This window comes from Aplysia californica, unplaced genomic scaffold (assembly GCF_000002075.1).
Source record: "Aplysia californica isolate F4 #8 unplaced genomic scaffold, AplCal3.0 scaffold01681, whole genome shotgun sequence".
Lineage (NCBI taxonomy): Eukaryota > Metazoa > Mollusca > Gastropoda > Aplysiida > Aplysiidae > Aplysia > Aplysia californica.
In genome coordinates this window covers 17,833-33,979 of record NW_004798951.1, presented here as the reverse complement: position 1 = coordinate 33,979, position 16,147 = coordinate 17,833, and the positions used below count along the sequence as shown (strand labels likewise).

At 40.1% G+C, this 16,147-nt stretch overlaps 2 protein-coding genes across 15 annotated transcripts in view; one reads left to right on the top strand and one right to left on the bottom strand.

Annotated features, from left to right (window-relative positions):
- Nucleotides 1–2,768: 2,768 nt before the first annotated feature.
- On the top strand, nucleotides 2,769–5,373 carry LOC118479062. 13 transcript variants are annotated; one of them, XM_035973668.1, is made up of 6 exons: nucleotides 2,769–3,650; nucleotides 3,723–3,923; nucleotides 4,234–4,305; nucleotides 4,353–4,667; nucleotides 4,715–4,933; nucleotides 5,022–5,373. In XM_035973668.1, exons 1-6 carry the CDS (start codon nucleotides 3,644–3,646, stop codon nucleotides 5,345–5,347), a joined length of 1,140 nt encoding a protein of 379 aa, XP_035829561.1. In that variant the 5' UTR covers nucleotides 2,769–3,643; the 3' UTR covers nucleotides 5,348–5,373. The 13 variants fall into 13 exon arrangements, with proteins under 13 accessions (XP_035829561.1, XP_035829562.1, XP_035829560.1 ...); XM_035973669.1 differs by having other exon boundaries at nucleotides 2,769–3,665; nucleotides 3,738–3,923; XM_035973667.1 differs by having other exon boundaries at nucleotides 2,769–3,923; nucleotides 4,353–4,589; nucleotides 4,626–4,667.
- Nucleotides 5,374–12,655: 7,282 nt separating this feature from the next.
- Nucleotides 12,656–16,147, bottom strand: part of LOC101847243 (inner centromere protein) — a 14,442-nt gene continuing 10,950 nt past the window's right edge. For both annotated transcript variants that reach the window (XM_005113172.3, XM_005113171.3), the window contains exons 5-6: nucleotides 14,325–14,578; nucleotides 12,656–13,384 (exon numbers count right to left, since the gene is read on the bottom strand). In XM_005113172.3, coding sequence (XP_005113229.1) covers nucleotides 12,838–13,384; nucleotides 14,325–14,578 — 801 coding nt within the window. In that variant the 3' untranslated portion in view covers nucleotides 12,656–12,837. The remainder of the gene's footprint in view (nucleotides 13,385–14,324; nucleotides 14,579–16,147) is intronic.

The window sequence follows — 16,147 nt, the reverse complement described above, 5'->3', positions numbered from 1 at the left end:
TGACATTGACCGGGGGGTCTGAAGGAAGCTTGTGGGGACGTTGTGTCTCTCAGGCCGGGCTGACATTGACCGGGGGGTCTGAGGGAAGCTTGTGGGGACGTTGTGTCTCTCAGCCCGGGCTGACATTGACCGGGGGGTCTGAGGGAAGCCCGCCTTCTAAATGATCTAAATTGTGTCGAGAGGGGTGTAAAAACTCTGACATTGAAGAAGAAAATCGTTATTTTTTAAAAAGAAAATGAGAAATGTGTGGATCTGTGTGCATCATTTGTCGCCATTTCCTTCACATCAGACAGACAAACGCACACACACAAACAGACACACGCATGCACACACTTGCAACACACACTCACATACACACACACACACACATACACACTCACATACACACTCACATACACATACACACACACACACACACACACCCACAGATTTGCTGTTGTTCCGTGACAGATCCTCTTGTTGTGTCATTGTGGGACTGACCTTGACTTATTGGTGCCTTGAGAGAAATTTGTGAAACTCTTTGTCTGTTTGTTGGTGTGTACATGTCTGTTTGTTGGTGTGTACATGTCTGTTTGTTGGTGTGTACATGTCTGTTTGTTGGTGTGTACATGTCGTCGCCCTATCGTCAAAATAGCGGTTTTGAGTTAACACCACCATGGTATGTCCGGTAGTGAGATCTATGTTCTCTCAAAACGGCGTATCGATAGATCTAGATTTAAAAATGGCGGAGTTATGAGCAAAAAACATTTAGCCCTATAGCTCACGGGCAGGAAACTGCATCTCACATAGAGGCATATGTCTTGTTACGCCCCTTTGTGAGAATATATACGGAGGCATATGACCGTATACGCCACGGTATGAGTTGTTTCTTTTTGTTTTCTCACTTGTAAATGAGGGGGATGTGTCTCATTTCATCTTTAATGGTCTTGCTGATTCTTTCTCGCTGAGTCATTGAGGGACTTTTATGCGCTTCCTTACCATTAGTTCAAGTTCAAGTCGACACGTGTTGTTCTGGTACCTATGCTGTAAATTCCATCTTTGCTTTCAGCGTTTGATGTTCATGCACCCATAAAGTGATGGTATCTTAGCTCATTTGTAAGCTTATAATTATAAACATTCACTTTTTAAAATATTTTCTACTAGTAAAATTTTCATTAGGTCCATGAGTCCCCAAAGATGTGGTATTGCAGAAAGTTCTGATTATATTGACGATTTAGATGCTGACCCGTCTTTCCAACCTGGTTTCTGTGTCATGCAAGAAGGACGTATTTGCAGCTTGTTGAAGGTGTGTATTGCTCCTGTGCTATACATACTGTCACTTTGTGGAAGAAACAGGCTCGTGGCAGTCTTTAAAAAAAGCCACCTAGCATCGTGAGTAGGAAACGGATAAAGCCAGAAGAGAATAACTCTGTTGTCGTTGGATATTGTAGGCTACTCAACCTGAACATTTCATGGTAGCAGGTGCAGCCAAGGAAGTGACTGCTCAGAAAGGTCCACAGTCAAATACGTATAAAAAGAAGCTAACCACAGACGGTAGATCTACACGTGTATTGTCGTTGTGTACCACAGACGGTAGATCTACACGTGTATTGTCGTTGTGTACCACAGACGGTAGATCTACACGTGTATTGTCGTTGTGTATGAGAGACGGTAGATCTACAGGTGTATTGTCGTTGTGTATGAGAGACGGTAGATCTACAGGTGTATTGTCGTTGTGTATGAGAGACGGTAGATCTACACGTGTATTGTCGTTGTGTATGAGTGACAGTACACGTGTATTGTCGTTGTGTATGAGAGACGGTACACGTGTATTGTCGTTGTGTATGAGAGACGGTAGATCTACACATGTATTGTCGTTGTGTATGAGTGACGGTACACGTGTATTGTCGTTGTGTATGAGAGACGGTAGATCTACACGTGTATTGTCGTTGTGTATGAGTGACGGTACACGTGTATTGTCGTTGTGTATGAGAGACGGTACACGTGTATTGTCGTTGTGTATGAGAGACGGTAGATCTACACGTGTATTGTCGTTGTGTATGAGTGACGGTACACGTGTATTGTCGTTGTGTATGAGTGACGGTACACGTGTATTGTCGTTGTGTATGAGAGACGGTAGATCTACACGTGTACAAGTCGCACTACAAGTCACAAGTCATGCTACAAGTCACAAGTCATGCTACAAGTCACAAGTCATGCTACAAAGTCACAAGTCACGCTACAAGTCACAAGTCACACTACAAGTCACAAGTCACACTACAAGTCACAAGTCACACTACAAGTCACAAGTCATGCTACAAGTCACAAGTCATGCTACAAGTCACACTACAAGTCACAAGTCACACTACAAGTCACAAGTCACACTACAAGTCACAAGTCACACTACAAGTCACAAGTCACACTACAAGTCACAAGTCACGCTACAAGTCACAAGTCAGGTTACAAGTCACGCTAACGGCTACAGAGCTAACTCTCATTTCTTTTTGTTATTGTTTTTTTGCCTAATTTAGAAACGTTCCTCTGTAGATGCTTTGGTTATTGTCCGACATATTGTTATTATTGTTGTTGTTGTTATTATTGTTGTTGTTGTTATTATTGTTATTGTTCTAAACTTGTCAAGAACTTGGACTTTACATATTTTTGCTGGTAAAGAATGTTACCTGATGTTTTGATCATATATTATATATATATATATATATATATATATATATATATATATATATATATATATATATATATATATATATATATATATATATATAAATATATAATATATTATATTGTAGGGCTGAGGAACGTTCTGTGACTGTGTGCTTTGTGCGAAGCAATCAGATTGTCCTCAGGGATGTTTTTGTAGAAACCAAAAAAAGAAAGAATTTCTTTGTGGGTTTCAGGCAGGGATTTTCTTTTGGTCTTCTGGAACTTGAACAACTTGCACAAATGGTCCCGAGTTGCTGTTGGCGTGGGTCACCTGTTGGGGTCACCTGTTGTTGTATTTGTTTACCTGTTGTATTTATTCACCTGTGCACCCTCTTTCGTTGATGGTGGAATCTTCAATGCTCCTTTCCTTCATCATTTACTCTGTGAGCTTTAGATACTCCGCATCTTTCATCTTTGTACACCCCCACCCCCCACCCCCCAGCTAAATTATACGTTTTTCTTATTAAAAATTTTTGTTTTGTTTCAATTTGAACAGAGATTATTCAAAATCAAAATGTAGAATTATTGAAGGTGTGTGGTGGAATGTGTGGTAATGGGCCGTAATCTGCTCCCATTAGTTAGGTCATATTCCCTGTGTGTGTTTGCTGATGTGTGCTAGGAGTGTCCCATTAGGTCATATTCCCTGTGTGTGTTTGCTGATGTGTGCTAGGAGTGTTCCATTAGTTAGGTCATATTCCCTGTGTGTGTTTGCTGATGTGTGCTAGAAGTGTTCTCCGACTCATGTCTCGTGTGTGGAGATACTGGGGTGAAAGGTGACGTGCTTACACTGGGCCTGTGAAGTGTGATTGTCTGCACAACTGTCCGTCGCTGTGTCCGTTGCTGTGTCCGTCGCTGTGTCCGTCGCTGTGTCCGTCGCTGTGTCCGTCGCTGTGGGTTCTTGTGCTGTGGATTTCCCTGTTAGTTACCCCTCTGTCATCTATTGATGGAATGTACGCACATATTACATACAGGTATATTGATGGAATGTATGCATATATTACATACAGGTATATTGATGGAATGTACGCATATATTACATACAGGTATATTGATGGAATGTATGCATATATTACATACAGGTATATTGATGGAATGTACGCATATATTACATACAGGTATATTGATGGAATGTATGCATATATTACATACAGGTATATTGATGGAATGTACGCATATATTACATACAGGTATATTGATGGAATGTATGCATATATTACATAGCGGTATATTGATGGAATGTATGCATATATTACATACAGGTATATTGATGGAATGTATGCATATATTACATACAGGTATATTGATGGAATGTATGCATATATTACATACAGGTATATTGATGGAATGTATGCATATATTACATACAGGTATATTGATGGAATGTACGCATATATTACATACAGGTATATTGATGGAATGTACGCATATATTATGCATATATTACATACAGGTATATTGATGGAATGTATGCATATATTACATACAGGTATATTGATGGAATGTACGCATATATTATGCATATATTACATACAGGTATATTGATGGAATGTATGCATATATTACATACAGGTATATTGATGGAATGTATGCATATATTACATACAGGTATATTGATGGAATGTACGCATATATTATGCATATATTACATACAGGTATATTGATGGAATGTATGCATATATTACATACAGGTATATTGATGGAATGTACGCATATATTATATTATGCATATATTACATACAGGTATATTGATGGAATATATGCATATATTACATACAGGTATATTGATGGAATGTATGCATATATTACATACAGGTATATTGATGGAATGTATGCATATATTACATACAGGTATATTGATGGAATGTACGCATATATTATGCATATATTACATACAGGTATATTGATGGAATGTATGCATATATTACATACAGGTATATTGATGGAATGTATGCATATATTACATACAGGTATATTGATGGAATGTACGCATATATTATGCATATATTACATACAGGTATATTGATGGAATGTATGCATATATTACATACAGGTATATTGATGGAATGTACGCATATATTATATTATGCATATATTACATACAGGTATATTGATGGAATATATGCATATATTACATACAGGTATATTGATGGAATGTATGCATATATTACATACAGGTATATTGATGGAATGTATGCATATATTACATACAGGTATATTGATGGAATGTACGCATATATTAAATTATGCATATATTACATACAGGTATATTGATGGAATATATGCATATATTACATAGCGGTATATTGATGGAATGTACGCATATATTACATACAGGTATATTGATGGAATGTATGCATATATTACATACAGGTATATAGATGGAATGTATGCATATATTACATACAGGTATATTGATAGAATGTATGCATATATTACATACAGGTATATTGATGGAATGTATGCATATATTACATACAGGTATATTGATGGAATGTACGCATATATTACATACAGGTATATTGATGGAGTGTATGCATATATTACATACAGGTATATTGATGGAATGTACGCATATATTACATACAGGTATATTGATGGAATGTACGCATATATTACATTCCGGTATATTGTGATCGTATATATATAATATGCATATATTACCCTGCAAATAGCTTTGAATGTCAAGTGTTTGTTTTTAGCTGTGTCATTGGTGAGTGCGACACCAGGTTTCCCGTCGTTGTATGTAGGCCTACTGAACTGTTCATGTTGTCGTGGGAGAGAGTCCACCAGTTTTTCTGTAGCTGTTCGACAAGTGACATTTCCCTCGCAGTGTGTCTAGAGTCTATTAATAGATCTCTATCACAATGGTGTCCGCCCACACCATTCATGGTTTGTCTGCCGCAGGTTTTGCTCTAGTTTGAGTTTAGTAAAGGTTTTACGGCATTAACAACACGAAAAGGTGGTAGGCCTATATAAGTGCCGTGAGGTTTTGGTTGAAGTGGACTCCACTGTACAATGTATCTGTGAGGTGAGAGAAGTTTGTCCATGGTGGTCTGTCCAGAAACAACATTCTTACTGTCTTAGTAATCCCAGTTGAGCAAGAGGACAGATTTTTGCGTGTTCAATGGGCACACTCTCAAACGCTATAGAATATATCTGTAACTGCAGTGATTCTTGCACCAGTAGTAAACATACACTTAGACACACACTCTCAAACCTGGGTTTTGCTGAAGAAGTCAAGGTTTACATGTACAGAGTGATCCTAACAAAACTGTACACATTTTTTCTTTAATATTTTCCTGCACACTGAAGTTTTTCATTTCCAATTTGTACCCAACTTTTGGAAATCAAAAGGAATTTGTCTGATATTAATTGTAGATAAATCCACCAAAGTTTTTTTCTACATAGCGCATAAAAACAACAACAACCATTTTCAGTGATGTCCCCATTTTTGTAGCAAGACAGATGATGACGCACTAGTTCGCATTAGGAGGCCTACCACTAAACGCCCAACGATTGCGCCTTATTGCAAACTGCAGTAGTCTAATTTCTAACAGACCAACAGAAGTTTGCAGATAGTTTATCTCAAGTTTCCTTTGGCTGCTCGCTGAGATCATGATTAAAAAGAGCAGAGTGCTTTTTGTTTTGAACGTTTCCTCACCACCAACTCATTGCGTAAGTTTGGCACAATTACGAAAGTTAGAGTGCCCTTAGGGTCTCCTTTGATGTCAAGGCTGGAAATGGTCTATCAGTTACGACCTGTCCTGTAGAGAATCGGAACGAAAAATCCCCAGACAAATACAAAATGACCACCCAATGTCCAACACACACTGTTCACATTAAACGTCACCAGGGTGCAGAATTCCATAGATAGATGAGCCCCACGAGACGTCTGTACGTAGACAATGTCTGCAGCTAGGACTTTCCTACATCTCAGCAGTCTGTATTCTCAAGGCAGATCTTCATCTACAACTGTACCACATTTTCCTGTTGGCGAAGCTATCAGTATCAGAGGATAGCAACGTGTTCATGATTCCTCCATTGTGTTGAAAAGCATGAACATAAAAAATCTCCTCTGCGGCATTTATTTGGTTCCTTGGCAAAGCCCAAAACTAGATTCCGGTTGTATCAGCTCCGCCGAAGCTGTCTATTTGGCCTACCTCCTCCTACCCTGTTGTCTCTAGACACAGCTCCATACTGTAAGGTGTACAGTGTGTGTGTGTGTGTGTGTGTGTGTGTGTGTGTGTGTGTGTGTGTGTGTGTGGCTTTGGGTAGGCCTACTCATCGTTGAGGGGATCCTTGTGTTTAGCTTCCACTGAACGTTACGAATGACACGCTAAAAATGTGTAGAGTCCAAAGGAGCACATAATTATATAGACCATTGGTTCTCGGAATTTCAGAATTTAAAAATATTTTTTTAATCTCCGTAGGAGAAAAAAATTATTGTTTAAAGGCTACAGGAATGGAAAGATTAGATTTTTAAAATAAAAAAAACCAAATGAATCATTTCATGACTTTCCTTACAAGATCTTTTAACCCTATCTGTATGCCCTTTGGGTTGTATTCTTCACATTTTAGAATAACTAGCATCTGCGTTTGTCGCGGCCGCCATTTTTGGCATTTTTTGGTCCACGAATCGCGATTTTTACATTTTTCCAAAAAGACAAAACAACAAAGCTACTTCCTAACATATTAGACCTGTATTTTGATAAGTTTTGAGATGTCCATGTGTATCTATTTTCCTGCAGAGAATATAAGTACAGTACAGTACATGCTATTTCTATTGCTGTCTGTCTTTTATTTTTCCCTCTTTGTTGTGTTTTTATTTGTTGTGTTAATTTTTCTAAAATTGTTCTGACGATTTGTTTTTCTTTTTTTTGATACAGCGTAATGTCATAATTTGATGCTGTTCCTACCCTTTTAAAAATATAAATGTGTTATGTTGGAGCGTGTCTCCGCCAAAACCCAATGCCGACACTGGCACACCCCAATTGTGTGTGATTCCATAATTTACATGTGGTATCCTGCAGGCCTACTTTTTCTTGAATTACGCACGTTTAGAGTTAAAACAGCCAATCTTTGGATAGGTGGACACGCGCCCTAATTTGTTAATTTTAGTGGTTATTTATCCGTGCTGTTCTAATTTTGATTTCATTCCATTCAGGGTTGGGTTGATTTAAATCAGTTGATTTTTTAAATAAAAATCAGTGATTTAAATCACTTTTTCAAAAATTTATTTTTATTCAGTTTTTACACATTTCAACATTCAGAATTCCTTTCCTTGGTTTCATAAAACAGATATAAGGTTAAGTAGACTAATATAATCATGCTTAAAAGTCTGCTTTCCCACCTTTCACTGTAAAATAATACAGTATTCAATTTACTTTTTTTTCCATAATTGAAATCGGAGCTGGGTTGATTTAAATCAGTTGATTTTTTAAATATTTTAATCAACTTGATTTTTAAAATAAAAATCAGTGATTTAAATCACTTTTTAAAAAATGTATTCTGTTTTTACATCTTCAAACATTCAGAATTCCTTTCCTTGGTTTTATAAAACAGATATAAGGTTTAGTAGACTAACATAATCATGCTTAAAAGTCTGCTTTCCCCCGTCACTGTAAAATAATACAGTATTCAATTTACTTTTTTTTTTCTTTTGAAATTAACATTTTCTTTTTAGACAAACACAAGCGCGTGCTCACACACACACTGTAATAAAACGCAAGTTTATCTATGCATAATTCCCCCCCCCCCCCCCCTTCCTTTTAGACTGACATTTTCTTCATTTTTTCTCTGTAGCCATAATTCACTGATATAGCAGATTAAGGCTTTCTTTTGCAGTTGCTTAAATTAATAAATACAATGCATTTTGCACTAAAAGAACATACTTTTAGCAACCAAAAATCCCAAACTGTGTCAACATTTTTTTTTTAATCAGAAAAATTTGATTTAAATTTTAAAAATCTTGATTTAAATTTAAAAAATCGGTTTTTTAAATTTTTATTTAAAAAATCAAAAAAATCTCCAACCCTGATTCTATTGTGAAATCTTTATTTTTCACGTATTTACCTTGTGGGTGACTACACATGATATTCTGGATGCTTAAAACAGAGCACAAGAAATGCTGGTGCTTTAGATTAAGTTACCTCTGTCAACATGCTATATAATAAACGTCGTCACAGAGACTTGAAAGCTTGAAAAATAACGGCAAGTTTTTTGGCAACTTTTGTCACTTTTTGTGGCAACTTTGGACCAAAAAAGGCAACAAACGCAGAGGCTAGGAATACTTCTAGTACGAAGATCTCTTTGAAACTTTCAATATTTCTCAAAAAATCATTTTGACAGACTGCTATGCAAAATGTACGGATCAAATTAACGAGTAATTTTCCTCTTTGAAAGTGGTGGCACAGAGTTCCCCACGTCGTATGGATACGATAGTAAAACACGACGTACGGATAGGGTTAAATTGGTGTATTTTGCATTTATTTATAAAAGCCATTTCCAATTTCCATTTTCAAAAATACATTTCTTCTTTGTGAATTTTATGTCAAACAAAATCCTTTTGAATGAATATATCTGTTCCAAATTACAACATTCTTGTACGAGTTCTGTGTCAGATATTTCGACAAAAAGTTGTACAGTTTGTTTTGGGGTCATGCTCTAGATCTACTTTACTACTTTCATTTTTGTTGAATAAAGTTGGGTCTTGACGGGCCACGGTCCCCCAAAGTCTGTGAGTATTTCACGTCTTTTTCTTCTCTGTGAGTTCCGTATTTCACGTCTTTTTCTTCTTATCTGTGAGTTCCGTATTTCACGTCTTTTTCTTCTCTGTGAGTTCCGTATTTCACGTCTTTTTCTTCTCTGTGAGTTCCGTATTTCACGTCTTTTTCTTCTCTGTGAGTTCCGTATTTCACGTCTTTTTCTTCTTATCTAGGTCATTTTTTTCCTCTGTGCCCCCCTCACTTAAACATGCTTTACTGTCGCATGCAGGAGACCTGAGTTGGATTTTGGGTGGGGGAGAAATTTTATGGAGTACGTCTGTCTGTCTGTCTGCGGGGCATCACAGTGAACGTGTAGCTGTTACTGTCATTTCAGGGAAATACGTGTACGTGTAGGAGGGTGCTACGAAAACTTTAGCCTCATAATGAGTCATAAAGGTGGCAAAAGTTGGCGTTGGCTGTAAATGTTAAAAAATGTCATTTGTACAATAGCGCATTGACAATGACAACGACAATGACAATGACAATGACAATGACAATGTGACAATGACGATGACTGTGACAATGACAATGTGACAATGACAATGACAATGACAATCTTTATTCATCTCGCAGGGAGAAATTTGTCTTGGTCGTTAACAATGGCAGTAGACGTTACAAAAGTTAGACTTAAAGGTGCACTCTCGCAAACGCACAACAAGACAGGACATTATGCCAAGTAAATACATGTCTCACGGGCTGGGACAACCCGCTCCGTAACACATTCATTCTCTCTCTCTCTCTCTCTGTTTCATTTGTAGCACTGTGTGTTCAGTAACCTCACTGCAGTTGGTACGAATGAATTTCTATGTCTGTTCTTGCTTTTTTGGAAATGTATCGTTTACTGCGGGTTGATAGTTGAAATTCCGATGTCAGTGGGTGGCTATGGTCACTAAGCATTATTTCCGCCTTTTTTAGAACGTTTGTCTTGTGCAGATAGTCAAAGTTACTTTGGTCTCTACCAATTGTTCTTGATGCCCTTCTTATCAACTTGTTTATATTTTTATAAAGTGCTGCCTTCCCAGATTGCTACCATAGCAAGTGATACCAAAATTTATCAAAGTTTCTATTGTGGTGGTGTAGAAAATCTGAAGGACGGATGGATTCAGATTGAAAGACTTTAGTTTCCTCAGAAAGTACAGCCTCTGATTTACCTTTTTAACGATATTGTTTACGTGGTTTTGCCATGTAAATTTGTTGTCTATTGTAAGGCCAAGATATTTGTATGAATCCGTGATTTCAATAGTTTCTTGTTCAATTACGAGTGGTGGGATTGTTGGTTTTTCTCTTCTAAAATCAAAAATCATTTCCTTTGTTTTTGAGAGGTTCACTTTTAGAAAATTTGAGTTGCACCATTTAAAAACCTACATATTTCTTCGAAATACTCTTTTTCATCAAGGTTTATTAATCCAATAATAGCGGAGTCATCTTCAAACTTAATTAAGCGTGTTGTTTTTTATACATACTTCTATGATCGTTGGTATATATAGTATACAAAACTGGTGACAAAACACACCCCTGAGGACCGCCGGTGTTACAAAGAATTGTGTCAGATTTTGTGTTGTTTAGCTTCACATATTGTGGTCTGCCTGTCAACAATTCCAGGACCCATGCTGCGATATGATGACTAACTCTCAGACTCACAAGTTTTTCAATGACAATATGCGGTTGAATTGTATTAAATGCTGAGGAAAAATCTACAAAAAGTACCCTCGTATACGTTTTAGATGTTTCAAGGTGTTTCAGTATAGAGTCACAAAAAACAAGTACAGCATCTTCTACGTTCCTCTCTTGTTTGTATGCAAACTGGAATGGATCGAGATTTCCATGAACACGGCCTAGAATATTAGAGAGGATCAATTTTTCAAGGCACTTGAAAGCAATGGATGTAAGAGCGACTGGTCTTAAGTCAAGGCTTTTTTGGTATTGGTATTACCTCCGATGTTTTCCATATTGTAGGAATGTAGTTTTTGTGTAGGGTCAGGTTAAAAATGAAGGTAAATATCGGGGCCAGTTGCTCACAACAAGTTCTTAACACTCTCCCTTTTACTCTGTCTGGACCACAGGCTTTGTTTATGTTTACACTTTGAAATTTCTTTTTAACACTCCGCTCACTGAGCTCAACACACTCCTCCCTGCTCAACTCGTCTCTTACTACTTAGCCTCTGTTTAAGATCACGCTGCTCATTCTCAAAATCAAAACAGTCGAAACGACAATAAAAGTTGTTTAGCTCATTCACATAGTCTCTTTCATGTTTTACTTGCACACTCTCTCTCGCTGCAGTATAACCCGTTATTTTTTTCAAAGAGGACCACATATTCCTCATATTATTTGTCTGAAATTCGCTCTCAATTCTAGTTTTGTACGCTTGTTCACAATGAGCAATCTTTCTTTTAATTTTTTTAGATATCAAGTACATTTCATTCATGTTATTACTTCTAAAGGCTTTCCCTTTTTCTTTTATAAGATCTTTCAGTTCTTTCGTTACCCATGGCTTATTATTTGGATAGTACGTAAGGGTTTTATAAATAGTAACAGTTTCTTCACAAAACTTAATTGCTCAGGTCAACAGTGAGCTCTAAGCAATTTTACAATCTATATTTAGATGAGCACCTGATATCGTCAAGATGCCTCTCACATTATTCCCCCAGGAGACCCGAGAACTAGAACATGCAGAAACATGTTGGGCTTCCCGGGGAAGCATACAGTGCAAGCAGCCAATTGAGTGCTCTTTTGGTTCACTAACTGACAAGATCTTTTGCTGTCTGCAGCCAGGTACCCAATCTCACCTGGGTTGGGTGAAGGGAGGACAGTTCCTGTAAGGACACAATGTAAGGACACAATGTAAGGACACACAACGTAAAGACACAATGTAAGGTGCTTTTCTTCCCAAGGACACAATGTTCGGTCCCTGACCCTGACACGGTTTAAACCCACCACCATTCAGTTGTGAATTCATAGCCTAAGCACTGGAGAATGGCCGCCACTATAAAAAGGCTGCCAAGCACTGATCTTCCTTCCAATAAAATCTAGATCTAGATCTCTGCATTCACAAGTAAGATCCCCCTGTTCTCAGAGCATTCTATGTTTGCCCAATTAAAATTTTTTTAAATGCAGCAGATCATTTCAATTGCACTGACAATGTCACTATGTAGGCCTATATATAATGACAATAAATAACAACAATTCGTGAATGAGAAGCGTTTTCTGTCTTCAGTAGTTTAATGAAACCAATGAATGGACCTTACCACACGATTCATGTACAGCTAAACGTGGGCAACAGAAATGTCATCAAACTGGGACTAGCAAAGTCCAGTAAATGACACGTGAAAGGAAAAAGAAAAGTACAAAGAAAATAGGACAAGTGACCAACAACTATTTCCGTGATATCCTCGACGACGATCGTTTGGAGCGAGCACTTTTCCCACCATCTTCCTCCTGGCCGGCGTGGGCGTCGCCACCAGTATCGGAGTCCTTGACCTCTGCTGTCTCCTCCTCCTCACAGGTCGACTTTCTCGACCTCCTTCGTCCTTTCGGTCTGTCGTCTGTCTCCATGGGCTCACTTCCTTCCTCGCCTGTTTCTTCTTTCACTTTCTCATCATTTTTCGGCGTATCCGTTTCTGCCTCACCTTCTTTTGTCTTCTCAGCTTCAGCTTTCTCTTTCCTCTCTGCTTTCTTCTTTCGTTCCTCCTCCCTCTTAGCCTCCTCCGCTGCCCTCCTCTCCTGTCGTTCCTTCGCTTCCTGCTCTCTCTTCAGCCTCTTGGCCTCCTCTCTCATCTTCCTCTCCTCCTCCTGCTTGCGCTTCCTCTCTCTCCTCTCCTCGTACTCCCTCCTCTGCTCCGTGGAGATGTGGGTCAGGTCGTCGTCCTCCGCCTCTCCCTCTCCCAGGCTCAGCAGCAGATTGGGTGAGTACTGGCGATATCTGGGGGTAGAGAGATAGGTGATTACTGGGCGAGTACTGAGGGTAGAGAGATAGGTGATTACTGGGTGAGTACTGGGGGTAGAGAGATAGGTGATTACTGGGTGAGTACTGGGGGTAGAGAGATAGGTGATTACTGGGTGAGTAGCCTACTGGGGGTAGAGAGATAGGTGATTACTGGGTGAGTGCTGGGGGTAGAGAGATAGGGGGTACAGAAGGTGAATAAGTCGAGATTACTGGATGAGTACTAGGTGAGTACTGGGGGTACCTGGGGGAAAGATAGAGGGTACAGAAGGTGAGTCATGATTACTAGGTGAGTACTGGGGGAGTACTGGCGGGTCCTGGGGGTAGAGATAGAGGTGAGTACTGGGGGTAGAGATAGAGGTGAGTACTGGGGGTAGAGATAGAGGTGAGTACTGGTGGAGTACTGGCGGGTCCTGGGGGGTGGGGAAGGTGAGTTGTGATTACTGGGTGTTACTGGCGGTGCTTGGGGGAGAGATAGGCGAGTAGGTCGTGATTACCGGGTGATTGCCTGGGGGGAGAGATAGGTGAGTACGCCGTGATTACCGGGTGATTGCCTGGGGGGAGAGATAGGTGAGTACGCCGTGATTACTGGGTGATTGCCTGGGGGGAGAGTTAGGTGAGTACGCCGTGATTACTGGGTGATTGCCTGGGGGGAGAGATAGGTGAGTACGCCGTGATTACTGGGTGATTGCCTGGGGGGAGAGATAGGTGAGTACGCCGTGATTACTGGGTGATTGCCTGGGGGGAGAGATAGTAAGAAGGGGGGTGGAGGTACGGAGTATAACGGAATGGTGCAAGTACGTGAACCAACGTAACTTGATGAACCACCAGTACGTGAACCAACGTAACTTGATGAACCACCAGTACGTGAACCAACAGAACTTGATGAACCAGCAGTACGTGAACCAACGTAACTCACTTGATGAACTGCGACATACAGCACATGATGAGCTTGCTCCCGATGACCTCCAGCCTCAGGGTCAGGTCAGGCTCTGTGAGGGGCGAGGCGGTGCAGGTCAGGGGGTTGATGGACCAGATGGTGTTGCGCACGACCTCCATCAGCATGAGAGAGCCCGGCTCGGAGAGTTTGTCAAACAACATGACGCTCACCGTCTTGGGCGGGAGGCTCTCGTCGAACACGGGGCCCAGCACTCGCCGACACATCACCTCCAGCTGGGGACAATTTGTGGCATATGTACGCCGCATGAGATAATGTACGGTGCATGTCATATGTACGTCGCTTGTTTCTAATGTACGGCGGGTGTCACTAATGTACGGCGTGTGTCATATGTACCTCGCGTGTTTCTAATGTACGGCGGGTGTCTCTAATGTACGTCGCGTGTTTCTAATGTACGGCGCATGTCATATATACGTCGCGTGTCTCTAATGTACGTCACGTGTTTCTAATGTACGTCGCGTGTTTCTAATGTACGGCGCATGTCATATATACGTCGCGTGTCTCTAATGTACGTCACGTGTTTCTAATGTACGTCACGTGTTTCTAATGTACGGCGCATGTCATATATACGTCGCGTGTCTCTAATGTACGTCACGTGTTTCTAATGTACGTCGCGTGTTTCTAATGTACGGCGCATGTCATATATACGTCGCGTGTCTCTAATGTACGTCACGTGTTTCTAATGTACGTCGCGTGTTTCTAATGTACGGCGGGTGTCTCTAATGTACGGCGGGTGTCTCTAATGTACGTCGTGTGTCTCTAATGTACGTCACGTGTTTCTAATGTACAGCGGGTGTCTCTAATGTACGGCGCTTGTCATATGTACGTCACGTGTTTCTAATGTACATCGCGTGTTTCTAATGCCACCATTGACAAGACTTCCATCATTGAGAAGATGGGCTCTGACCCTGAGCCAACAGACGGGCAAACTTGGGAGATGGGTTTGTAGCCTGCTCAGAACTTGCTCTCTACAATAATTCGATCAATCAATTCATTAAAGTCTACAGTACAGATTCACCATACTTGTCAAGACTCTAGGCTAATGTACCCCACTCCCGCGGGCCTCTCATGAGACACGTGTTTCACCGCACACAACCCCTGCCACAGACAGCCACACAGCCACACACACACACACACACACAGACACACACAGCCACACACACACACACACACACACACACACACACACACACACAGACACACACACAGACTCCACAAATGTATCAAAAAGTACACCGCTTGGTGCAACATACCACCATGTGCAATGTTCACATATGACAGTCTCACATATGACAGTCCCACATATGACAGTCCCACATATGACAGTCTCACATATGACAGTCTCACATATGACAGTCCCACATATGACAGTCTCACATATGACAGTCCCACATATGACAGTCCCACATATGACAGTCCCACATATGACAGTCTCACATATGACAGTCTCACATATGACAGTCTCACATATGACAGTCCCACATATGACAGTCTCACATATGACAGTCTCACATATGACAGTCCCACATATGACAGTCCCACATATGACAGTCCCACATATGACAGTCTCACATATGACAGTCTCACATATGACAGTCCCACATATGACAGTCTCACATATGACAGTCTCACATATGACAGTCTCACATATGACAGTCCCACATATGACAGTCCCACATATGACAGTCCCACATATGACAGTCTCACATATGACAGTCCCACATATGACAGTCTCACATATGACAGTCCCACATATGACAGTCCCACATATGACAGTCCCACAT